Below are 27,077 nucleotides of genomic sequence, written 5' to 3'. Positions count from 1 at the left end.
AAAGACAATTATTCATCCAGTATAAATATAAAACAGAATCTTTGTTAACTTCTATATTTGGCAAAAACATTTTTTGTGTCTTATGTACAGCTCATTAATTTCGGTGTCCAAAAATTCTGTTTTAAGTAGCCCAAGCTGCCAATTGTTTGATATCATCATCCTCTCCTTCTGCCCTCCTGGAAGATGCTGAAACAAACAAACAAAAATGGATAAAAATTAGTAATTGGTGACATTCATACTTTCAGCACAGAAAACAGGTATGAATTATGTATTAAAAGGTATATTTGATGCAATGAAAGAAAAGTGCTAAAAGGCATAGGCCTGGCTATTATTTCAGGTAATTATTTGACCACAGGTGGGGAACAGACCTGCTCGGGATCGATGTGCAGAGGAGGAAGTGCTAGACATGCGACCTGGTACTCTGTCTGGCTGTGCTGGGAGGGAGGAGGAAGGCACATTTGGAAGTCGGATATTTGCCATCTTCTTATTTAATTCTTCCTGCTCCAGTTCCTCAAGTTCTGCCATCAGCTCATCCTGAACAGAGAAAAAAGAAAGAATTAGGGAGTTAATGTTTCAAGAAGTGGGTTTCCTCAAACATAATAACAAGAACATCTGCTACCCAATTGATATGTGAGAACCCAGTGAAATGGAATATTTATTTTAAGACTAAGTCTGTTTTGCAACACTGAGCAATAATTAAAATATGAATATTTGGGGTTGTGCAAATTTGTTGTAGTTAATCTTATAATACTTCAGTCAACAGTTTTTCAAGTAATTTGTGCTAGCTGAATATATAACCTCCACAGTGTCTAGGAAATCTACACCTTGCCTGTCATTTTTCCAATGTATCTTTTATTTTCTACTGTTAAGAATTAAGAATCTGTGGGACTTTAACTAGAGGAAATAAATATTTTCATTTGGGCTAATGCTACTGAAATAAAACAACACGTATAGCAAAACCATAACGTACCAAAAGTAAAAAGAATCAAAGATATTATTGTTCCTTTGTCAAATTACCAAAACTAGTAAATATCATGCTCTATGTCTTAGTTAAAAAAGCTTCAACTCAAGGTAGGTACACTGTATTTCTTTCTTTTAGCAATAGCCCCAGAGTCTGGTTTAATCCTAAACTATTCTCTGTCCCAAGAACCTTAGAGAGGCAAGTCTAGTTTGAGGCTTTAAGGGTAAAAGTCATCTTATGACATATATGAGATGACTTGAGATGAATAGTTCATGTCTAACTGGCTCCAAGTGTCCTCAGGTTGAGTCCAACCCCCCTGAGAGAAGTTGGGAGTCAAAACTAAATTTGTCATCATTAGAATTCTGAGGTTGTCATTATTAGAAATGACCTAAGACGCTCTTATATTCGACCAAGGAGATTTCTTCATTTATTCATCATAGTACAAATTTACTGAGAGCTCACTCCTGGCTGAACTCAGGGCTGGGGAGACAAAGTCCAAACAACAGTCCCTACATTTAAGGAGCATATTGAATGTAGGAGAAAGGCACAGAAACAAATAATTATTCTATATTAAAATGAGAGTAACAATACTATGGGCCAAGAGTGGAGTTCCTTAAGCCAACCACAGCATTCGATCAAGTCACCATGTATCGGACATACAGTAAGCTGAATGACTGTCTGACCACCATTATATCTACCTCATGAAAAGGAAATAAACATGAAAATGTATAGCATGAGGCCATGTGAAATAGTGTGGTCAGTGTAGTTGTGGGCTTTATGATGCTCCACGGGCTGAATGAATAATGTACCTTCAGCATGAATACTCTGATATCCTATTTCTGCTCACAAAACAATTAAGAACAAATATAGCAAATGTAGTAGTAGCAGAACACACTATCCTACACTGAATGTATGCCCAGAATTGCCAATAGTGCTTGATGGTTACCAACAGCACTGAAAAGATATTGATATTTTCTTTAGTAAATATGTGGTGACAGAATAATCATCTCCATCATTTTCAAACTTCAGGTATCATACACTTATTTATTCATTGATAAAAGAATTTTAGAATTTAAGGAACTCTAGAGATAGTCTAGGGATCCGGTCATTTTCATGTTTAGTTTAGTAATAAATGGCAGAACCCAGAGGTCCTAATGAGCCCAGAGCTCTTTCCACCATGTCATAGTGCACTCATTAGGTGCTTGTTAGTCTAACCAGGGATAGGCAAACTTTCTCTGGAAAGGACCAGACAGCAGTATTTTTGGCTTTGCAGACCACATATGGTCTCTGTCTCGTACCCTTTTTTGTTGCTATTGTCACTGCTGCTGTTGTTTTCTGTAATCCCTTAAACATATAAAAACCATCTTGTTCAACAGGCCATACAAAAACAGAACTTCAGGAGGATTTGTCCTGAAAGCCACATTTTTCCAACCCCTGGTCTATACTATTTTAAAAAGCTATTGAAGAAACAGACGAACAGACAACAAATAGAAAACAAATTTATGGTTACCAAATGGGAAAGTAGTGGGGAGCGAGGGATAAATTAGGAGTTTGGGATTAACGTATACACACTACTGTATATGAAATAGACAACCAAAAAGGACCTACTGTATAGCACAGGGGATAGCACTCAATATTTTGTAATAACCTGTGAGAGAAAAGAATCTGAAAAGAAATAGATATATGTGTATGTATAACTGAATCACGTTTCTGTACACCTGAAACTAACACAACACTGTAAATCAACTATACTTCAATTTAAAAACAAAAAAGTAGAATGGAGAAAGTTAAAATAAAATAAAACAAAACTAGAAATAAAAAGCTGTTGACACCCAGTTCTCACTTTCAAGGATTCTGTGGAACTACATCTTACTTATTAGATGTACCATTTTTAACACTACATGAACCTAGGAAGTCAGATTCTTTGCCATTGTAATCTGAGAATTGGAAATGTTTCCAAATTTGTGTGTACTTTGTGTGTACTTTGAGTAGAACAATTGAAATTCACAGTGCAGACATCACCATTATAATTATAGCCTGTATTATTGGACTGATTAATCTCAATGGAATGTGTGTGTTAATAATGTCACTCCACATTTATTTTGTTTCATAACCTAAGTAATGAACAGAGGCAGCCTAACCTCTAATTTAACATGAGCATGATCTGTTTCTTGCAGAGTGACACAGTCTGCTTTGTTTTGCCCAGATGTGCGAGCACTCAATTTTTCGTAATGGGGTTTTAGGCTTCAACCATTAAAAGTCACTAACTTTACATAATCACATGCTGCTTTTCCTTAATAGCTGAAAACTTAATTAGGGGGCTATTTGCCAAACTATATTAATCTTCCCTTTAAATCAGAGCTACCAACATTTCATTTCCCTCTTAAGACAGGTACTTTTCTAAGAAATTTATTCTTTAATGATATTTAAGGAAATGTGTACTGAAACCTGCTTGCTCCATATGATGGGAAGCTGTCTTTTTTAGCGGCCACCATACTCCATTCTTTATATAGGGTCACCCACCTCATCAAAGTTATCGTCAAATCCAACTCGTTGAGAAAACGCTTCTGAGATTTCTTGGGCAACATCCTGTTGCTCTGCGATCTCTTGCATCAAATCATCTATTTTGTTCAGATCCCTGGGAAATAATATTTTGTTGAAATAGTTTAGAATTTTACTTTAAAATTATGAATTTAGATATAAATTAGAAAAATGAGTCAATTTAATATAAACTCTTAGTTATTTCAGTAGGATAGTAAACATTCTGGGTGATAAGACTTATCAACTTTAAGAATTGCATTTCAAAAAAATTAATAATTCTCTATATGTACATATATTTTAAATTATGTAAATTAAATTAAATTGATAGCCATTACATTTGGGAGTCACTAGAGGGCAAATTATTTGATAACTAACAATATTTGTAGACCCATTTTGAAATTTTGTCTGGTAGGGCATATGTAAAATTTAAATATAAGCTGCTATGTATTAACTCTGCAGGAAGTGGTACCATGGGCCACCAAGGACCACTGTGACTAAGATAAACTTGGGAAGCTCTCAGCAGCTGCTATCAGGGCAGCTTTTTGTAGAAGGTGAACTCTGGAACTAGAGATCTATTTTCTAGACCGCCTAGTACGTCTGAGGTCCTGGCTCCCTGAGAACTTTCCCATAGCTGCTGATGGTCTGAGAGATTACCAGTGAGAGCAGGATTAGGCCTATGAAGCCCTCAGAAGAATCAGCAACTTCAGTAAAGGAATCACAGGCCCAGGACGGACAGCTGCTTTCAAGACAGTTTCTAGCACCCAAGTCCCACTGGCCTCCAACCACCCACTGAAGCTGCCAGTGTCCGAATGCCAGCATCTGAGCTGCCTCTCCAGTACCTTGTCTCTGAATCATTCCTCCAACTCTGAAGCTAGGCCAAACTGATTGGATACCAGAGAAGTGACAATTTTCCTCATTATTAAGCAATTAACACTGAAATTTTGATTCCCAGTGGAATAAATCTTTTACAAGTTTTCCATACTCTATACATGGGAAAAGCTGAGTATTCTGACATGATTTCAGGTAGTAATCAAAAAGAATACTTTGCCATTCTCCTATCACCCCTTATTTCTAATTCTTATATTTATAACAAATATACAAGGATTATTTATTTAAAAATCATATGAGAAAGGTATAGTTAAAGTTTGGGCCTGGGAGTGAATTTTTCTCAAAAGGAACACCCAGGGATGATGCTGCTAAATTACCCGGAGAGAAAAACTATGATTTTGTAATACATTTTAGCACCCAGCTTACAGCAACAATATAGGACTGTGACTCTGATAATGAATTGAATGATCTCTCAGAAGCTGTCGAAATGATGGCTGATTGTCAATTGATTATCAAGGCAAGAAAATGTTAGCAAAGATGTCTTCAATGACCCCAGCCTCTCTCTCTCCCATCTTTTCCCATCCATGGAAGCTTCTCTACATCCCTCAGTCACTCTTTGCCCTTGCATACCTTTGGTCCAAACTTCACTATGATATTTAACTTTGGAAAAGGATTAGGTCCCAGACATTGATTCTCAGTGTGAATATAAAGCAAATTGTTAGCCCCACTGCCACTATGAATATAGATTACTGAGCGCTTACTTTGTGCCAGGAACTCCTAAGTGCAGTATATCCTGTATCTCATTGAATTTCACAATAACCACATGAGGTAAGTACTATTATTATTTATAATTTACAGATAAGGAAACTGACTCAGGGAGAGGCAAAGTAATTTGCCCAAGGACAGTCAGCAGGATCTGGGATTATAATCCAGAAAATCTGACCCCAAATCCATGCTTTTATCTACTATTGTATGTCAGTGGTTCTCAAACATTGCTTAGTATCAGAATCATCTGGGAGCTTGGTTAAAAACAAAAAGGCCCAATCCTTACTTTTCTTGAAGGAGCTTGGGCATCTGTGTTCTCAATAGTAGTGATTTTTGAGACCCCCCAAAATTTGACAACCACCATTGTATAGTTCTAACACCTTCACAGATATTAACATTTAAGCCTTTTAAAAATTATAGAATGAAAATATTTGCAGGTGGAGTGTCAAACAATAGTGAGGCTACTGGGAAACGTTAAGGGCAAAACGAATGTCCTTTATTTTTTTCATGGTCTTTTTTTTCTTTTGCCAATATTACTTCTGCTCTTTCTCTGAAGGAACATTCCATTCCTACATGTCAAAGAGTCTCAAATGAGTAAGCCCATTCCTGTGCAGATCATCATATACTTCCAAAGCACTGAGGGAATTTATGGCTCAGAGGGAGACTAAAGTCACTCACATGTTTTCATGAAGTGCTTTCATGGCTTTTGCTGCAATGCCCATGTTCCTTAACACTTCCGTGTTGGTGTGTGAGTTTTCCAAGGCTTCTCTCTGGAACTCAATGGTGGAAAGTGTGCCATCAATCTGAGTGAGCTGCTTCTCAAACCTCTTCTTTCTCTTTAGTGCCTGTAATGCAGCTAAATAAGGGAGAAGCCACATTTATAAGGAGAGAGCCAATCACTCACTCAAGACACTTGCTGAGCTGTTTACTCAGCACCAACCATGGAATCAGTATTGTTGAAACCAAAGAGGATACCAAATAAAAAAACTAAAGGGTAGCATCTATCCTTTCAGTTGCTTGTGCCAACTACTGCTTCCTGAAACATTTTGTTATTCTTCCAAAGATCTGCCAAGTGTCAGAAGATGAAAAGTCAAAATTTCATAGTCTATAAAATATACCACAGTAGTGTTTCTGTTAATATTGGATTTTAGAAAAAGAATAGATAAAATAGAAGTAAATATCACGTAATAAGAAAAATAAAACTTTAGAGAAAGAAAGAATTTTAAGAACTATCTATTCTAGCCCTATTTTCTTATTTCAAAGACAAGTTAATTGAGACCCAGAGAAGTTATATGACTTGCTTGAAGGTAGTCAGTGAGTGACAGTCCAAAGCCTAGGATGCCAAGCTTGTCTTGGTCTGAAGTGACTATGATCAGTAAGGTTACATCTAATCATAAGTGTCCATAAAATCAACACTGTAGAGTCATTCTCAAGGATTAGATGGCATACTGGTGAGGGAAAAGACTGGTGCCTTCAGAGAAATGGTATCCAAATACCCTCCCATTAACACTTAGCAAAATCTTACGTGCTTCTTTCAAAAATCACAACACTAAGAGAGTTGACTATGGCACCTTGGAAGGTACCCCGAAAAATAGGCCCTAAAATGTGAGTTTTGATAAGGCATTTAGTGAGAATGCAAGAAAACAGCAGCAGCAGAATGCTAATATGAAGATAATTAAATGGAATTGACAAAAGAACGCAAATATTTTTATGGTTTCAGAATGAACCATGTAAGTTATTGCAACAGAGATTTCTGAGGGAAGGCTGTTTTCTAATGGTTTTGGTCAATTTCTTCTTGTTCTTCCAACAGATTCAGTATATTTATTCCAATGCTTTTTGTTTGGTGCATGAAGACTTCTAGCCATTATACTTTCCTGCTGGATTTTATTAATGATCTATGAATCAATATTAGTTGATCTCCATTTAACCTTTGCCTCAAATTCCATTTTGTTTTCTATTAAATTAATATTTAATATAAAGTTAATATTTATCTATTAAAATTTATATTTTGTATATTAATATTAATGTTTAATATAAAATTAATCTTTCAGTTTTCTTTTTATTACAATTTGCCTGTAATAATTTTACATGGACCTCAATTTCAAAATTATTTTTAATTTGCTCTCTTTTGATACTGCCTTACAGATAGCATTGAGTGTTTAATATGTGTGATTATTTTTAACCATCAGATAGTCTCCAACTTTTAATGTAAGTTTTTAAGTTATTCTCATTTATTGTAATAACTGATATATCATCTAGTATGGTCTTTTTACTATCATATTTATTGTGTTTTCTGTTTGTTATGATTTTTATTTTCTTTTTGCTTTCTTGTCTTTATATAGATTGATCGATTTTCATTTTATCCCCCTTTAATTGTGGGATAGTTATATATACTAAATTATTCTAATGGATACCCTTGTATTTAAAATATACACATATAATTAAACTTAAGTTTTCTATCCATGTTGAAAATAAATCAGAATCTATAATTAATCAGTATCTATAAAATGTATTGTCCCCAAACAAGATTGTCTTATCACCCCAAACCTCACAGTATTTGATTGAAATAGTCTAGATTTTATTAGTTCCAGATGATTACCAGTTTTTTAAATTATTCTTTCAATATTTAAGGAAACATTTCTTAAGTGCAGTAAGTTTCATAGATACAATTTCAACAGTTATTTACACTAAACCAACAGAGCTTGCTGGCTTATTTTCTTACTATTGCTTCTTGTATCCTATATTGTCATGAACCCAAGAGAAGAGAGATAATGTAGGAAATAGAATATGTTAAAAACAAAACTTGTATTAGTATCTTCAGGGAGATCAAGAGGCTATTGTGTTATAAGACAAGAATGGGCTTCCATAAAAACGAGCAACTAGAAAACAAGAAAAATTCTTAGAAATTAAAAACATAACTAAAAAAAATAAAAATGTTAAAAAAGTAGAATAAATATAACTGATGACTAAATTAGTGACCTGGAATATAAAGTTAAGGAATTCTCCCAGAACATAGAATGAAAAGAGAGATAAGTTAATATATTGGAGGACAGAGCCAAGGAATCCAACATCTGTCTTACAAGGATTTCAAAAGAGAAAGAATGTTTCAGGGGGAGTGTGGATAATAATACAAGAATAAATAACAATTTCAGAAGAAAACAGAAACAAGGGTGGGGAAAGAAGTAATAAAGAAATTAAAGAATACGGTTTCCCCAAGCTGAAGGAAGACGATTCTTCAGAATAAAAATACTCACTGAACACTTAGATGCGAAAAGCAAAAAATAAAAGGCACATGCCTAGACCTATACTAGTGAAATTTTGTAACTCCAAGGTAAAAAAAGAAAAGCTTAAATGTTTCCAGAGGAGAAACAAGCAAAGAGATTATCTACAAAGGAATGAGACTGATATTATTATCAAACGTTTGAAATACTGGCTATCCAACAGCAATGGAATAGTGTCTTAAAATTTTTGAAATGTTTTGAAGCTAGAATTCTGTAAAAATCCAAACTATTATTTAAGTCTGAAACAAAATGAAGTCATTTTTAGACCTATAGGCATTTAGAGAATTTATATCTATGCACTGTTTCCAAAAAAAATACTTTTACTCCAGTAAAATTTTTTTTAAAAATCCAAGAAAGGACAATATAGGATACAAAAAGTAATAGTAAGAAAATAAGCCAGGGAACACTGTAGTTTAACAGTGTAACTAACTGTTGAAATCGTAGTTACATAAGAGTGTTTCTCCATGAGGTCTCTCTCTTGAAAGAGAAGGCTGCCCAGAGCTCTACAGAAGCGCGTGGGGCATGCCAACAAGCAGGCTTCCTTCCAAGGGTAGGGAGGAAGCAGACAGGCTGGGAATTCTTACAGTTGCCAAAGAAAGGCTTTTTAGGTGTGGATCACTTTTCTATATTTCCCTCATGAGTGGTAACTTTCTTTCCCCGCTCCTTTCTGCCCACTGTGAAGGTCCAGGGTCAACTCGGTTCTGCTCTACTTCCCTCCCCAGGTGTAACACCACAATTTCTGTCCTTGCTGAATAGCACTAACACTTAATTTAAAGAACAGCTTTTATTTATTTATTTAATCTGTCCTTTAGGAAAAAACTTAAAAAAAAAATTAAAAAAAAAAAAAAACTGGCACAAAGGCCTTTCTACAATATCATACAATATCACTGTGGAGAGGCTCTTCACGTGAGTGACCAGAGTTGTGTGAGGGTTTTCTCCTGAACGCAGGAATATGGCCAGCTGACCTTCTGTGCTATCACTCTGCCTGTAGATCCACACCCACTATGACATTTATTACATTGGATTATAATTTTTGTAAAATGTATTCTACTCCATCTCCCCTACACTAATTATAAGCCCTTTGTGGAAAGATACAGAATCCTATCCATCTGTTTCCCCAGTTCCTGGCACATGTCCAACAAAATACTGTACATAATAAAAACCAATGTTTACTGAGCATTTGCTAGATGCCAAACTGGTGTTAAGTGTTTTATGTGCATTATGTGATTTATATCATTAACTCTCACAAAAAAACTACAAGAGTAAATACTATTATTGGTCCATTTTAGAGAAGATAAGATGAATGAATACTAAATGAATAAATTTGATAATTTTGTGCGCAATGACAGCATGGTATAACGGAAAGAGTATGGCCTTCAAAGTCAGAGTGTGAAATTTTCTTCCATGACTTAATAGATGTATATTCTTGGATAAGTCACTTTCCTTCTTGGATAAGTCATTTTCCTTCTCTGAGCTTCAGTTTGCTATTCTGGAAATGAGGACATAATCCCCAAGAGTCAGGGTGATTGTTCTAAGAACTAGTGATAATTTATGGAAACCACCTTATAAAGTACCTGTACACAGTAGAGACTGAGCAACTAGATATTATTTCTATTAATAATAGTGATTTATATAACAGTCATTCATTAATGAGATTGCATATCTTATTTCTGAGACCTCCGAGCAACAAGTTACCTGTTTTTTCACTCTAACTCACCATAACAGGAACATAATATTACAAAACAGCTCTGCATTTCAATGGTACAATACATAATACTATACAGCAGAGTATCCTAAGAAGCTAAACTCCAAATATACATCTCCACCCAACATACCCAGAGGTGGAAGATTCAAAGTCCGTCTCTTTCCTATCTTGTCAGGCTGGTTCAGTGTCCATACTTATTTGGAACCTAACTATACCCATTGACCCAAAAGTATTTTCTTTTTTTGTTTTTGAGAATTTTTAAAACTTTTCATTAAAAAAATATGCCACGCTTCCTAGTAACAATTAATTTTAGATTACTTTCTGTAAATTGAAAAATGCAATTTGGTATAAAAGATGGGGCTTTGGAATCACTAGCATTGCATTTTAATCTTACCTCTACCAATTAAAAACTGTGTGAAATAACCTTGGAATGTGACCTTAACTCTCCTTAAATGATGCTCCCTCAGTTGAACAATAATTATAACAATAAAAATAACACCTAGAAAATGACAATAGAACATTGTACCCTGGAGTCAGGTTTCCTTTCAAATCTAGGCTCCATCTACCCACTGCTACGTAGCCTTACATAGCTGCTTATTGGAAAATGTGAATATAACTCATGCGGTTGTTAAAGATTAAATGAAATAACATATGTAAAGAAATTAGCCTGGCACATAGTGAGTGATTACTAAATATTAGAAACCTTGACTCTCTCTCGCCCTGTCACGGTAGGGCGAGAGAGAGTCATGGGCATATACACACTAACAAACGTAGTAAGGTAGATAGCTAGTGGGAAGCAGCCGCATGGCACAGGGATATTGGCTCGGTGCTTTGTGACAGCCTGGAGGGGTGGGATAGGGAGGGTGGGAGGGAGGGAGACGCAACAGGGAAGACATATGGGAACATATGTTTATGTATGACTGATTCACTTTGTTATAAAGCAGAAACTAACACACCATTGTAAAGCAATTATACCCCAATAAAGATGTTAAAAAAAAAAATTAAAAAAAAAAAAAAAAGAAACCTTCATCATTACCGTCACCTTCTTCACAAGATTTCAGAACTATATTTTGGGAGCCACATGATATAATGCCCAATATTTTTTATTAATAACAATAAGTTCTGGAATTCCCTGGCAGTCTAGTGGTTAGGACTCTGTGCTCTCACTGCCAAGGGCCCAGGTTCAATCCCTGGTAGGGGAACTAAGATCCCACAAGCCACATGGCGCAGCTGACATAATAATAACAAGTTCTGGTTTGGACACAATTTTGAACGCCTATATTAACATATGGTTTCTGCCCTTCAAAATAGTTGGGAGAAATTTAAAAATTCACCAAGATGTGGGATCTCAACTTACACTATAATCTCCATACCACAAACTACCCATTGGTCTGAATCAGACACCTAAACTCTGAAGGAGGAAGCAGGTAATGAAAGTAAGTGAAGGAGCTGCTTGTAAATTTCAGAGATTAATCCTTTATCAGTTGCTTCATTTGAAAATATTTTCTCCCATTCTGAGGGTTGTCTTTTGGTCTTGTTTATGGTTTCCTTTGCTGTGCAAAAGCTTTGAAGTTTCATTAGGTCCCATTTCTTTATTTTTGTTTTTATTGCCATTTCTCTAGAAGGTGGGTCAAAAAGGATCTTGCTGTGATTTATCTCATAGAGTGTTCTGCCTATGTTTTCCTCTAAGAGTTTGATAGTATCTGGCCTTACATTTAGGTCTTTAATCCATTTTGAGTTTATTTTTGTGTATGGTGTTAGCGAGTGTTCTAATTTCATACTTTTACATGTACCTGTCCAGTTTTCCCAGCACCACTTATTGAAGAGGCTGTCTTCTCTCCACTGTATATTCTTGCCTCCCTTATCAAAGATAAGGTGACCATATGTACGTGGGTTTATCTCTGGGCTTTCTATTCTGTTCCATTGATCTATATTTCTGTTTTTGTGCCAGTACCATACTGTCTTGATTACTGTAGCTCTGTAGTATAGTCTGAAGTCAGGGAGCCTGATTCCTCCAGCTCCATTTTTCATTCTCAAGATTGTTTTGGCTATTCGGGGTCTTCTGTGTTTCCATACAAATTGTGAAATTTTTTGTTCTTGTTCTGTGAAAAATGCCAGGGGTAGTTTGGTAGGGATTGCATTAAATCTGTAGATTGCTTTGGGTAGTAGAGTCATTTTCACAATGTTGATTCTTCCAATCCAAGAACATGGTATATCTCTCCATCTATTTGTATCATGTTTAATTTCTTTCATCAGTGTCTTATAATTTTCTGCATACAGGTCTTTTGTCTCCTTAGGTAGGTTTATTCCTAGATATTTTATTCTTTTTGTTGCAGTGGTAAATGGGAGTGTTTTCTTAATTTCACTTTCAGATTTTTCATCATTAGTGTATAGGAATGCCAGAGATTTCTGTGCATTAATTTTGTATCCTGCTACTTTACCAAATTCATTGATTAGCTCTAGTAGTTTTCTGGTAGCATCTTTACAAGCAGCTCATGCAGCTCAATATCAAAAAAACAAACAACCCAATCCAAAAATAGGCAGAAGATCTAAATAGACATTTCTCCAAAGAAGATATACAGACTGCCAACAAACACATGAAAGAATGCTCAACATCATTAATCATTAGATAACTGCAAATCAAAACTACAATGAGATATCATCTCACACTGGTCAGAATGGCCATCATCAAAAAATCTAGAAACAATAAATGTGGGAGAGGATGTGGAGAAAAGGGAACACTCTTGCACTGCTGGTGGGAATGTAAATTGATACAGCCACTATGGAGAACAGCATGGACATTCCTTAAAATCTAAAAATAGAACTACCATAGGACCCAGCAATCCCACTACTGGGTATATACCCTGAGAAAACCATAATTCTAAAAGAGTCATGTACCAAAATGTTCATTGCAGCTCTATTTACAATAGCCAGGACATGGAAGCAACCTAAGTGTCCATCAGCAGATGAATGGATAAAGATGTGGCACATATATACAATGGAATATTACTCAACCATAAAAAGAAACGAGATTGAGTTATTTGTAGTGAGGTGGATGGACCTAGAGTCTGTCATACAGAGTGAAGTAAGTCAGAAAGAGAAAAACAAATACTGTATGCTAACACATATATATGGTATCTAAGAAAAAAAAAGGTCATGAAGAACCTAGGCAAGACGGGAATAAAGACACAGACCTACTAGAGAATGGACTTGAGGATATGGGGAGGGAGAAGGGTAAGCTGTGACAAAGTGAGAGAGTGGCATGGACATATATACACTACCAAACATAAAACAGATAGCTAGTGGGAAGCAGCCGCATAGCACAGGGAGATCAGCTCGGTGCTTTGTGACCACCTAGAGGGGTGGGATAGGGAGGGTGGGAGGGAGGGAGACACAAGAGGGAAGAGATATGGGAACATATGTATATGTATAACTGACTCACTTTGTTATGGAGCAGAAACTAACACATAATTGTAAAGCAATTATGCTCCAATAAAGATGTTAAAAAAAAAAAAAAAGAAAGAAAGTAAGTGAAGGAGAGAGCAAGAGGTTAAGGCGAAAGTCCTTCTTTGTTTTCTCACCTGTGAGAAAGAGATAGAGGAATATTCCTCTATTATAACAATAAAAAATAGTGCAAGAATGACGATAAATGGCCATGGACACTGGCTCCAGTATCAAAGAGACAACAGGAAGAAGTGGGAACTCCAGAGACCAGGAGAGATTAAGCCTGATCTATGGAAGTAACACCACTGGGCTCCAGTCCTTGGCTGCCATGCAGACTGCACGCCCAGCCTTCCACACAATCAAAAGAAGCAAGAGATCTGGATTTGCATCCCAAATCCTTCAAATTTAAAAGCTGAGCTACATTTTTCAAAAAAACCTTGTGTGAGCAAAACAGATGATTTCTGTATGGCTGGATCTGGCCCCAGGACACCTGACACTTCTTGGGGCTTCTATCTGGCACAGTATGTTTCTCCCAAACACTAAGACCGGACGCTTCTGTTCCAAAGAGTCAAGAGGTGTATGTGAGGAGTATCCCTGTGAGCTGTTTCTCATGTGAAATGATGATGCCATGCGCCCACCATGAGATGGACAGGCTTTAACTTTGTTTTCTAATAACCAATTTAGGAAAGAAACAGTTGTATTTTTTGCAAAGACATTCGACAAATGTTGCAAATAAAGCATCACTCCTGATTTAGCAAAGAAGGACACTTTTCGAGGGGTGTAATTTAACCTATGTAGAATGTGCAATTCAATCTGCCAAGCTCCTACATGTGCTTTTAGGCAGCTGATGAAACCTGGAAAACATTCTTTCTAAAACAAAGGAAGCTACTCTATTCCTTTGTGGGGGAGAAACTTCCAGGGGTTTTGTCTCTTTGTATAACAGTGATGTTCCTTCAGCGACGGAGCTGCAGAACAATGTCCGGTATGTACTGCTGCCAAGGGATACACGAAGAGCCCTTACTATACAGCCCATTGAGAACTGGGACTGAAATGTAAGAATTACCCACTTGAACCAAAATTCAACTAGCCCTCTGCAACTCTACCACATTGCCAGAGGAGGAAGGCTTTCAGTCATCTATGAAAAATAACTTCAAATAGCAGAAAAGAGTTGCAGTTTCATTGCTTAGATAATGTAGAGGGCATCTTGATTGGAAAGGTCAATCTGTTATTCTTTGCTTGTTCAAGGTGTATAAATCCATGCCATTGTTCATCTATTAGTTGGCAAAAAAAGGAAGAACATTTTAGGAACCATCATATCTAGTGACTACAAACAAACCTATCTGTGAAATATGAAACTGGATTACGACAGCTCTACTCTCTCCCAGGAACGGATGATTTCTAGAGAAGGCCTAAAAAGATGAAGCTTGGAAGACTTAATCCCAGAGAGTGCTTAAGTGACATGCCACTCACAATTGGTTATGTCCTCTTTTTCTTTTAACTGGGAAGTCTTCTAATCGTGTTGTTTTATTTGAGAAACTTCAATGTAAGCCCCGTTCTTACTCACATACAACTCACTTCATTAATCAAACAATAGTTCTATTTATGGCAACTCATTATAGTTCTTGAAAAACACAATATGAGTAAGCATCACCATGAGCATTCCATAAATGGAATAAAAACAAAATGTTTCTGTTCAAAGTCACAGGTTAGACTGGAAACAGCTGGGGAAATATTAGAAAATTCTAACATTCATTTATTTGTCCAGGGCCAACCCATTATGAATTTTCCCCAGGCTTCGTCATTTTTAAAAAAATATCCTTCATCCATTCATTTCAGTCACTCCACAGGTATGCACTGGAGATCCACCACATGCTTGGCACTGCAGGAGCAAAGAAATAAGGCTACAATCTCAGAGGAGGCAAAATATAAAACGGGCATTCAATCACTTATTCATCATTCAACAAGCATTTATTAAGCACCTACCATCTTACAGGAACTGTCTCCATGGATACCAACTTGTATAAGGTACATCCTTCACTTCAAGTAGCATAGGAGACATTGAGGAAAATAATAAGAGACACATACACAGCACAATGGATACACAGAGGAATGTACACACTACACTCTCTCTGGAGGGTAAGGGAAGACCTCACAGGGAAGGTAATGAAGCCAGGGTGACTGTCTACACAGATGCTCAAACACACTGCCCAGTAAGAATCATGAATGATGAAACATATTACTTCTAGCCCCTGACCCTCTCCCCTGCTGCAAATCTCTTTACTAAATGATGTACATTTTCTGGCTGAGAAACCGGAGCAAATCACACCAGTTTGCCACACTAGCTGGAACCTATAAGTAAGATCACACTTTCAGAGGTCTGGCCAATACTAAATGTCATTAAAAAGGGTAAATAGCAAGCTAAAAGAAGATTACACCACAGAAATGATGTAGTGGGTTATACAATGGCAAAGCATATGCTTGAGAAAACAATAAAAAAGGAATGAGAGATATTCTGAGGAAAGGGCATTTGGAAGAGGAATATTGCTGGAAGCAAGCCAGTAATGTTGTACTGAATTTTGTGTTAAAAAAAAAGAGTGATTGATTAATATTATGAAGTGTAAAGGATTACAAAGAGGTGGCCTTAGCCATCTGAAGAAAGATAGAAGAAGACAAGGGAAATGGAAGTTATTGTCCAACAGAAATGATGTTCCTCTCCGCATCCTAAAAAGCTCACACTTACTTTTGGAGATAAGGCAGTTCTTACTGCCAGGATGTCACCCAAGAGATTAATAGAGGAGATAAATCTGAGAGGGGAAGGTCATGACCTAAAAGTGCTATTAGGCTTGAGTTGCCAAAAAAGGAAGAAATGCTTGCATAAAAGACTCATTTTATTTATTTTTTCCTTTTTTTTAAATTAAAAAAAAAATTTTATTGGAGTATAGTTGCTTTAGACTGCTGTGTCAATTTCTGCTGTACAGCAAAGTGAATCATCCATACATGTACATATATACATGTACATATATATTTTTTGGATTTTCTTCCCATTTAAGTCACCACAGAGCACTGAGTATAGTTCCCTGTGCTATACAGTAGGTTCTCATTAGTTATCTATTTTACACATAGTAGTGTGTATATGTCAATCCCAATCTCCCATTTCATCCCACCCACCCCGATTTCCCCCTCAGTATCCATACGTTTGTTCTCTATGTCTGTGTCTCTATTTCTGTTTTGCAAATAAGATCATCTATACCATTATTCTAGATTCCACATATATGCGTTAATATACGATATTTGTTTTTCTCTTTCTGACTTACTTCACTCTGTAAAAAAGACTCATTTTAAATATCTACCGAAATTCCTATTTTTCATAATTAATTGCTTCCAAGGTCAATTTCCAAGCAAGTAAAATTAACTTGTTATTGGAACACTATACCAATGTATTAATTAAAATCTACTTGACATTCTTTGTAAAGACCCAGTTAAGTGACAAGGCAGAATATATAACCAATTGAATGAATAAGTTTTCTACTTGCTACTAGTATTATTAGTAACCTGACAAATTGGTAACCTTTATGGGCCTGCTATTGCCTAGAATATAGAGGAAAAAGTATGAACATGAAACCAGCAAATATTAAATAGAAAAACTCAGAAAACAGCTGATTATGCTTCATTCTACAGGGTAGACATAGGTACCTATGGGTATAATTTTGTATGCTGTGTGTGTACCTTTGTGTACGTCTGTATATACGAATATGTGTATATGCATGTGTTTATATGTGCATGTGTGTATATGTATCTATATATGGATATATGTGTTATGCGTATGTGTGTGTGTGTGTGTGTGTGTGTGTGTGTGTGTGTAATGTGGTTCTATTTCCTACTTGTAAATAAGTATTCCTTGTTCATATGATGCACCAATAGTTCCAACTACTGTGCCCACGGCTTGTAGGTGCTCCTGAGAACCAACAAACTTTACCCCTAGAGTCCCCATTAGTTCCCACTGCTTATGATTCTATGATTATTCCCCAGAGATCCTATGACCAACAAATCTGGAGGAATACAAAAAAAAAAAATCTGGAGGAATACATAATTCTTATCCTCAAAGCAAGGTGACTATTACTAACTTAAATTCTTGAAGAAAGGTTTACTTTGACATTGGTGATGAACTCTATGTACTATTCTTTAGTTTTTCAAATGTAAGTGAGAGAAAAACACTCAACAAATATAATAGTTTACGTAAATATAGTTTACATGAATAAAAGTTGTCAAACTGCTCAAAAAATGATAAAACATAGGTTCTTGTGTATATGATCTTTGAAATATGTGTAAATTGGCTTAACATAATCATAACTTTTTTTTCTTGCTTCAGTCAACACAGTAGAAGTTCTGAGTTAGGATAATATCTTTGTTCAAACTCCAAGGTTACACTGACTTTCCTTTTACATGAATGAAATATACAAAAAGAATGGTAATATAAATAGCACTGCTCATTGAGAAAGGCCTGTTGAACAATGTTGCTGCTACAGCAAAGAAGACACACCCGTTATGACTGTGCAGCATATAGCACTCTGTGAAAGAACCAAAAAGATTCACTGAAAATTCATGTTCAAATAGAGAATGAAATGTCCAAAATGTTTGGTCGCACAATTTTATTTCTCTAACTTCATATGTAAGCCAAATATAAAAGTGTAAACTTTATTAATTTAAGCTCACTGGTTGACATTCAATTTTAAGTTTTTAAATAACTTCTAATACAAGGATTCCCAAATTTTAACAGAGAATAATCAACTTTTCCTTTCCTATACTTTTAAAATCACCACTCCTCCTTGCTTGCCATTTGGGTTTGTTTTGTTTGAGGGTAGCAATTACACTGTTGGTATTTAAGTCACTAGACTGCTAGATTGAGAAGAGGTGTTGGAGGCTGCACAGAGCAGATGATGGGCAGGGCCTTAGCTATTCCCCATTCTCTCACTGGAAATTCCCACAAGATAGAAATATTTGAGAAAAGGGCTTAGCAGTGGGCTGAGAGAGCCACTGGTCCAGGTTTAAGAGCTCTTACTGCTTTAAAGTATGACCATATAAACTTCGTACTAAGTCCTAAATATTTCCAATAAGTAATTCTCTATTAATACCACTTGTTTGAGGTAAGTAATTAAAATCTCTGGTACAAGAAAGTCAGTTACTCAGGAAATGGCTTATTATTTGCTTTCTATTTATTCCAGACTCTTGTTTTGTTTTTTTTTCCTTCACCTTCTGCAAATTTTTGAGCAATTGTGTATGTGTTAGAACTTCTATAAAATTATAGTCAGAAAAAGTAGGAGAAACTAAAATTACTGGTATATGCTATAAGTTCTGGATGTAGTTTGCTAAAGCAGAGGATTGAGAGTGTAGTTTTAAAAAATAAAACCTCAATATTATCTATATATTTTAAGTGATTGTGATAATTTTGTCCCTTAAGAGCACAAATAGATTCACGTGTACTTAAGCGTATTACAAAAATTGAATGCCAAAATAGATTATTCATGCCCTTTCCAAAACTGACCCCCAAAGCAAAGCATCATAAACTTTAAAACTCAGAATCAGATGTCTTGCCTTATAGGCATAGGCTAGAGTATTATGTGTTTTGAGGTTTTTCTGTTATCTTGAAAATAAAATCTGATCTGAAATAAGTAGCCCTAAATACTGAGAAACATACTAGTAATACTAAGTACATCTGAGGACAGTTCACAGTAATCTCCTGTTGTAGTTTCTTGAAACTGCATAAATCATATGATTTTGGCATAACCATGGTGTTAGTAGTAACTTTTCTATCTTATTCTATTTTATTGTGGCTGATTCAGTAAACTACAAAATAGCATAAATCAAGTAAAATTATATTTTTGCTGAATGTAAATATTTCCCAAAATATGGTGCTCTATTCCAGCTTTGTGGAATTTAAATGAAGAATAATAACAAATGAACATTCCAATATTTATACTATAGCTTCAAATTCATGAAGGAAAAAATAAACTAGATGTAAAGTTATATAACACAAGAAACGGTCCCAATTACCCTCATAGAAGAAGCTACGGGTTAGCCAAAAAGTTTGCTCAGGTCTTTCCATGCCCGAATGAACTTTTTGGCCAATCCAATATGATAGGTCAGCAAACTATCAAAATTTGTACCACAGATACTTGAAAGAATGATTCTAGAACAGATACACTCTATACTCTAGTTTCTGGGGAAGTAGAAAAGAAACCAGTGGTAACTAGAAGCCAATACGAGTTCACAAGGTGAAAATTTAGTTCAAAAACTAATCTCATGGGCTTCTTTTCTTTGGGTTACTGGATGATGACCAAAGAAAAAATATGGACCACCCACTGGCCTTCTAACTTTATACATACCAAAATCACCCAGAAAGCTATGAGTACCAGAATTCTAAACCTTATCCCAGATCTCTTGAAACAGAATCTCCTGCTGTGGCATCTTAAAAAGCTTTCCAGGTGAATCTGATGAAGTTAACACACTACCAGTTCATAAACTAGCATTGTGAACCAGAGGTGTGTGAATATAGTTTGGTTTTAGGAATGTAATTTGTAAGGTATACTGAGGCATTGTTAGGGAAAAGAGAAAAAAACTTAGAGAAATAAGATGGTGTGGGCTAGAGATAGAGGTCAGGTGTATTCATAGCTAGATGAATAACTAAACTCACTGAGTGCTGGGGTGTCAAACCGGTAATCATGCCTTAGCTGAATCTTACATGCAGAGGTGATCCTGGAATGAAGTCTCTAGTGATGTGTCATGAGCTTCTGTCCTTGGTTCTGTCTTATTCAATAAATTTTAATACTTGGACAACAACAAAAAAGGCATCTGGGGCTTCCCTGGTGGCGCAGTGGTTGAGAGTCCGCCTGCCGATGCAGGGGACACGGGTTCGTGCCCCAGTCCGGGAAGGTCCCACATGCCATGGAGCGGCTGGGCCCGTGAGGCACGGCCGCTGGGCTTGTGCGTCCGGAGCCTGTGCTCTGCAGCGGGAGTGGCTACAAGAGTGAGAGGCCCGTGTACCGCAAAAAAAAAAAAAAAAAAAAAAAAAAAAAAAAAGGCAGCTGAATAAATCTGTGACTGATTCAACCAAAAGAAATGGCTCATATATAAGCCAATGAAATTGGCATTTTAAAATCTTAATTTTAAGGCAACTGAAAATAAGATGATATTGAATAGAAATACATGTAAAACACGGAATGCAAGTTTAAAATATTGTTTTTAAAAAGGGGGGGAGGGTAAATCTGGCTGGGATTTTTAATTCTTTCCAAGTCCAGTTGTAGACCCTTGCCAGGGCTCAGAGGGGAGTGGGAGGTATTAAGAAAGCGAGAAGTTTTAAAATTACAGTTTAAGTGAATAGGGCTCCCAGGAGTGGTCCAGACATTTTAGGTCCCCCCCAACCAGGGGGTAAAGGCTGATGGGAGCTCCCGAGGTGAGGGAGGAAGTTGAGGGTGGAGGTTGAGGAAGGGTCGCATTTCTATTGATCTGTCTTTTCCAGAAGAGAAATGGGCAGTTGACCTGAGAATAAGATCCAGGTATTGGATGCCCCAGGAATAAAATTCTTTTCCCTGGCCCCAGAATACACAGAGTGTGGTACAACAATTGGATAATCAGAGGCAAACAGAACACTATTGTGATGCCTGGTTAATTTGAATACTGGGGGACTCTGGGACCCTGCACAACGATTGTGGAGTAATAGTAATAGTACACTTCCCTAAAGAAAACTAATTCCGGTGCCTAAGATGACTTGTCAGAAGCTCTGGGAGTGTTTCTTCACAATTAACACAGCGGGAGTATCTGTGTAACACATCCGGGTATCTGAGTGATGCCAGAGGAGAGGAGAAACAAGAGAACAGAATGGGGGAGGAAGAAAGGAGAGAAGAGATAGTGCCTCCCAGTTTAACAGCCCATTAAATAATACATACAGGTTCTCAAATTGCATCAGAATCATTGAGTTATTTGTTCAAAGTTCAGGTTTCTGAACTCTACACTCAACCCTAAATTAGAATTTTTAGGGGCGTCCTTCTGAGGATACACTTTAACCAGCATCCTCCAGGGCTTCTGGTGCAGCTGATCTGAGGCCCACATTTTGAGAAATTCTATTAGGAAAAGAGGTCGCCAGGTAAGTGATATCTCCCAGGGGAACTTCCATCTGGGTCCTGCAGTCTGTGCCTGTCTCCTATTACCTGAGCCATGCTTTCGCCCTCACTAGTTTGGCACTCAACCAGCTGATACCGATGTGGTTCTCTTTACCAATTTCTTCTGGTCTCCGGTGTCTGAGATTGCAGACTTCAGCTCTGTGACAACTATCATAAAAAGCCCAAAGAGATTCCAGCATTGAGCTAAACTAGTGGGACTGTGCCCACTGTGCCCAAGGAAGCCCCAAACTGCATCATGACTCTGAAAACAAATTCATCCTTGCCCCCAAACACCTCAGGGCTCAAAGTGAGACAGCTATGCACACAAGACTCTCTGCCTTGAGGTCTCATTTCACCAAACAGACACCTGGCAAAGACGTTGAATGACTTCGGCTCCGAGTTGTCACTGGAATCCTGTGAAATGAAACTGAGGAGGGATTTTGGTCAAATTCACTTCCTCTCTGTCTCAACCTCTCACCTCTGTAAGTCCACTTCCCAACAGCCTGAGGCCTAGTGATAACTCCAGCCTGGATCCACCCCTTTTCACATAGTTACATACTTGGAGTTCTTGTTCTGCCTGGGAAAATGTAAGCAACAGGGCCACCACAAGAGTGAGGGGAGAGAGTAGAGCGGTACCGAGGGGGAAGATGTCAAGGGGCACTCACTCTCTGACTGACCTGCCCTGGTGAGCAAACCTCAGCACGGGAAGCGGTAACTGAGGAAGTGACAGAGGTGGGGTTGCAGAACAGGAGACTCAGGCAAGTGACTGCTGTCCTCAACTATGTGAAAGGTCTTCACATGACAAGTGGAGTAGATTTATTCCGTGTTATTCCAGAAGACAAATTGGAGCCAGTATGTGGATCTTACTAGGAAACTGATGTCAGCTTTCAAAAAAAAAAAAAAAAAGCTATGTTATCACAAAGGGTGATATATATAAAGTGCTGAATGGAGGGCTTGACACAGTAATGTCGTTAATCATCAAACCTTTGAGGATCAACTTTATCACCACCATTATGCAGATGAAGAGACTGAGACTCAGGCCAAGTAAATGGTCTAAAGTCACACCGTTTCTAAGTGTCAGGACAGGGCCAGGAATCAAACCCAGGGCTATCTGCTTTGAAGCCCAGGCTCTTGACTACAACACTAAGTTACTTTCTATCAGATATTTACACATTGATGAAAACTGAATAGGGATATTACACTTAAGCAAATCCCTGTGACCATCTCTTAATGATTTTATTAAAAAAAAAAAAAACTCATAAGGGAGGTTAGAACAGTGACCTCTAATATGTTCCACCAACTAGTGTGGCAGGAGGGAGTTGCAATGTACTAAAATGTTGATACCTTCAGCTCCTGAGGCCTCCAGCCTGGGGTGTCCAGAGTCCTCGAGCTGCTGGTCCTTGGTTATCCCAGTGACATATACAAACATTATCGGTGCCCATGGGTGCCATGATATGAAAAGAGTTAGGAAGCACTTCAAGACTAAGAGACCTTGTATTTCTACCCCACTAATATTACCATGGATTTAGTTTTCTCATCCTTGACCCTGGCTACAGGGCAGAATCACCTGGGGGCACCTTTAAAAAATATTGATGTCCAAACCCCACCCCAGCCAATTAGATTAGAATCTATGCGGGCAGGATCCCGCAGGCATCAAGGTGACTTTCACATACAGCCAGGACTGAAAACTGCTCTAGATGACAGTGCTCAGCAAAAAAAGAAAAAAATTAAGTGACGTATAAAAAAATCTGCTTTTCCACAAAGCAGATTACTAGTTTATATAAAGCAGGAGTTCTATCATAGTAATCTAAATAAACTGCACTAAAGAATGCCTGCTCTTCTCAAGTTTTTAACCAAATTATAGATCTTGCTTCAATTGTTCCTCTTTTAGATCAACAGAGTCTTGATATCATGGCTGTTGCAAAACCAGTTTGGTGGTGCCCACTCAAGCTCTTTTTGGTAGATTATGATAACTTCCAAAGAGGTTTGAAGTAAGAATTAGCTACCACTGCACAGCCTTGCTACAAGTTGCAATGAAAGCAAGTTTCAGACTCAGATCTGCAGATACACTTATTAAACAAACATACATTGGCCAAGCAGGCAAAAAACAGTTTCTCAACCTGTTTATGACCTCACTGAAGTCCCAGGTCTATGTCCTTTTTGTCTAATACACCTTATACGAAAGGCTCACTGAACACAGACAGCGACCTACCCTGGCAGGGTGCTGTGCTCTGTGGGAGTTCAGACATCCACCTGAACCAAGGACTGGACACTACACTGATTTGATCAAGCCCCGGGTACCATCCTAACGTTGTTAGTTATACACCTAGTACATTCTTAATGCCTGTTCTTACGTGGGGAGCAAGGAAGTATCTCTAAACTGTCTCAGCCAAACCACAGGTTTAGAATACCCACAATTTCACCAGGGAGATCCCATTTCTAACATTTATTATGCTAATTTAAGAGTTACTCATTTTACCAATAAAATCCATTTTTGACATTGAGAATGCTAACTGTCAAAACTTCTGTTGTAGAGAACTAGATCACGGAAGAATTTGTACTGGCTGGGAGTATGGTCCTTTCTGATATGATACTAGCTGGCCACTCAACTAGTATTCTTGACAGCATGTTAGCTGACTAACCACCTCTAGAAGTAAAACTTTAACTGCACATACATATGTCACTTTGATTAACAGGTAAATTACGGCCATTCTGACACTGACACTGTGTAGCACAAGACCCATTTAGTACTAAGAATATTTGGCCTTATTATGTGTGTGAAAATATTTCTTGGGGGCTAACGGAAAACAGTAACCATATGTATATGAAGTTATTTGGTTTATTTGGAAGATGCTGATATTGACAGCGTTTCGAATGCATGGCCTGTGATTGGATTCTTTCCATAGTTTAGATTACAGATGGCCTCATGCTAACCAGACTCTTCCTACTTCCAGAGCCACAGTAGAATCAGGCTTGGGCTAACTCCAATGAAGTTCCCATGGATAAATGATGAAAAAGAAATAGCTTTTCTGAAACCAACTGATTATTTGCACTTGATACATCTCTAGCTACTCTGATTTAAGGAAGTTAGATTGATGTTCCTGATTGTGTTGCCTTTATTTTTTTTTTTTGGTGTCTTTATAAAGTCTACTTGTAGACACTTTATTTAGTGCATTGCCAACTCAAGAATGTTATATTATTTTACATTCTTTACTTCTGAAAGCAAATCTATATTTCTACCACTTCATAGAAGCAGACGTTTCATTTTTCAGATTTTTTTAAGCCAGTATTTACTGAGCAACCACTGTAGATAAAGCTACATACAGATCCAAGTGGATAACAAATCAAAAAAAAACACAAAAAAAAACTTTGACAGAGTACCTTGATGGGTACTCTAAGCAAATGGCAGAGTACCCATCAAACTGAAGAGGAAGGGCCCAGGAACAGAACAACAAATGGCTTTTTAGCAAGTCATATTGGCATAGTCTCTCTGTAGAGATTGCCATTTAATAACATCCCAAAATATTTCAGACACGAAGTAAAAATAGAAACCAGCACTTAACTCTAAAACAGCCTATAATGTGGACAAGAGTTACATGCAAGAGCAGAGGAAAATGAAACTTGGCCTTTTTGTTGTTGGTAGTAAATGGGCACAAATGTCATTTTTATGGAAAGAGCAGGATTTTCAAGGTCGACTCCAGGAGACATGATTCCTTTCCTGTGTTAAACAATAGCAGGGTCATTTAGGGCAAACTAAATCTTCCCAAGGCTTCATTATGACTCAAGAAGCCCAACTTGAGGACGCAAGTTCAGGGTTTGGTGGTGAGCAGAGTCCTAAATTGCCACTTCTATTTCTGGGTCTGTCACTGAACTTGTGTTACAAGAGCAAATCACTTCAACTTCTTGCTGGGTTTTTATATGTGCCACGGGTGTTGTTTAGATCTATTCTCTATAGAGAGAGCCATACACTGAAGAAACCAATTAACTCTGGCAAAGAACAAAAGGTTCAAGGTGCAAGGGGATCACCAAGAATCATTACTGACTTAAAGTCCTTTCCGCGTGGCAAAAGCCAGTGATAGAATTAATATATAATTCTCCGACATTACTTTTTTGGTATAATAGCTCAACTGCACAACAGCCAACTAAAGTCTTCAACAGCTGAGGAAAAGGGAAACCAGAACATACTAGAATATACTTCAATGGAGATTTACAAGCAAGTTAAAATGTGCAATTCAAAATACAAACACACGGCAGAAAATTTGATATTTAGCATTGAAATCAGCAGGACTGGACCAGGGTGAGACAAGCCAGGAGCAAAATTTAAGGGGGCACCCAAAAAAGCAATAATCAAGATAAATAATATTTCAATGCAATATTTGTGAAATTCAAAATTAATGCAAAAAAAATCCATGATGAACAAAACATCACATTTCAGAACGAATTTGAAATAAAGAAGGGCTGTGCAGAACACATAAGGGCCAGCTGCAACAGAAAAGAATCAATAATACCAATCCTGTTTTTATTTTAAATATTGATATTTTGTTCATTATGGATGCTTTTGTATCAACTTTGAGTTTTTAAAATATTGCATAAAAATATTGTTCATCTTGATTCCTGAGATATGTGATGCCTCCTTGCATTTTGCCCTCTAGGATTGTGTTTTGCTCAGCTCTCTCTAACTCCGGGCCCCTGGGGGGTCATTACCAGTTTCTAGAAAGGCCATGGGAGCACACCTGGTGGCCTGGGGGACAGGTGCTGTGGGCCAGACCGGACTGTCCCCAAGGAAACGGCTGGAGGTAGGAGGGGGAGAGTTCACGCCTGGGGCCAGACCCCGAGCCTACCTCGTTTATTCTTCGTGCCGTGCTTTTGGGCCAGGCTGAGCTCTCTCTGGATTCGATTTTCCAGGTACTCTTGTTTCTTGCTCAGCATCTCTTCTGTCTCCCGAAGTCGAACCAGGGCTTCCTGGGAGCTGGGAGCAGCTCGGCTCTTGGAAGAGCCTCCCCCTTTAAAGAACTTGCCCAACTTGCTCATGGTTGTGGAGTTGAAGGGTGAGAGCGGTCCCGGGAGCGTCCCAGGGCTCCCCGGGGCCGCGCCTGGGGAACAGGTGAGCGCTATCGGGCTCGGGTCTCGGAGGCCCAGACCCGGGAAGGCGGCGATCCTGGGAATCAACACGTCGTCGGGCTTGCCCAGGTGACACCCTCTCCTGGGCATTTCCTGGCCGCCGGCTGGGCCCCGCCCCGTCGCGCGGGAGGGGCGGGGAGGGCACCGGAGTCGGACGTGGCCGACCGGCGCCACCCGGCCCCCGGGGAGTTCAGGCGGAGAAAAGAGTTGAAAAGAGCGACGGGACTGCAGCCGAGTTGCTCTTTTATCTACGCTGGGCACGCACCCGGGGGTGA

The 27,077-nt window shown here is 37.9% G+C and overlaps 1 protein-coding gene across 1 annotated transcript; it reads right to left on the bottom strand.

Moving 5' to 3' along the window:
* Positions 1 to 26,858, bottom strand: CHMP4C (charged multivesicular body protein 4C). Its single transcript, XM_082858574.1, has 5 exons — positions 26,523 to 26,858; positions 5,774 to 5,951; positions 3,485 to 3,599; positions 369 to 534; positions 1 to 186 (listed from the first exon to the last, which is right to left on the bottom strand). Exons 1-5 carry the CDS (start codon positions 26,710 to 26,712, stop codon positions 122 to 124), a joined length of 714 nt encoding a protein of 237 aa, XP_082714700.1. The 5' UTR covers positions 26,713 to 26,858; the 3' UTR covers positions 1 to 121.
* Between the last annotated feature and the right edge of the window lie 219 nt (positions 26,859 to 27,077).

Source organism: Leucopleurus acutus (genome assembly GCF_964270905.1).
Source record: "Leucopleurus acutus genome assembly, chromosome: 17".
Taxonomy (NCBI): domain Eukaryota; kingdom Metazoa; phylum Chordata; class Mammalia; order Artiodactyla; family Delphinidae; genus Leucopleurus; species Leucopleurus acutus.
This window is presented reverse-complemented; position numbering and strand designations above follow the sequence as displayed.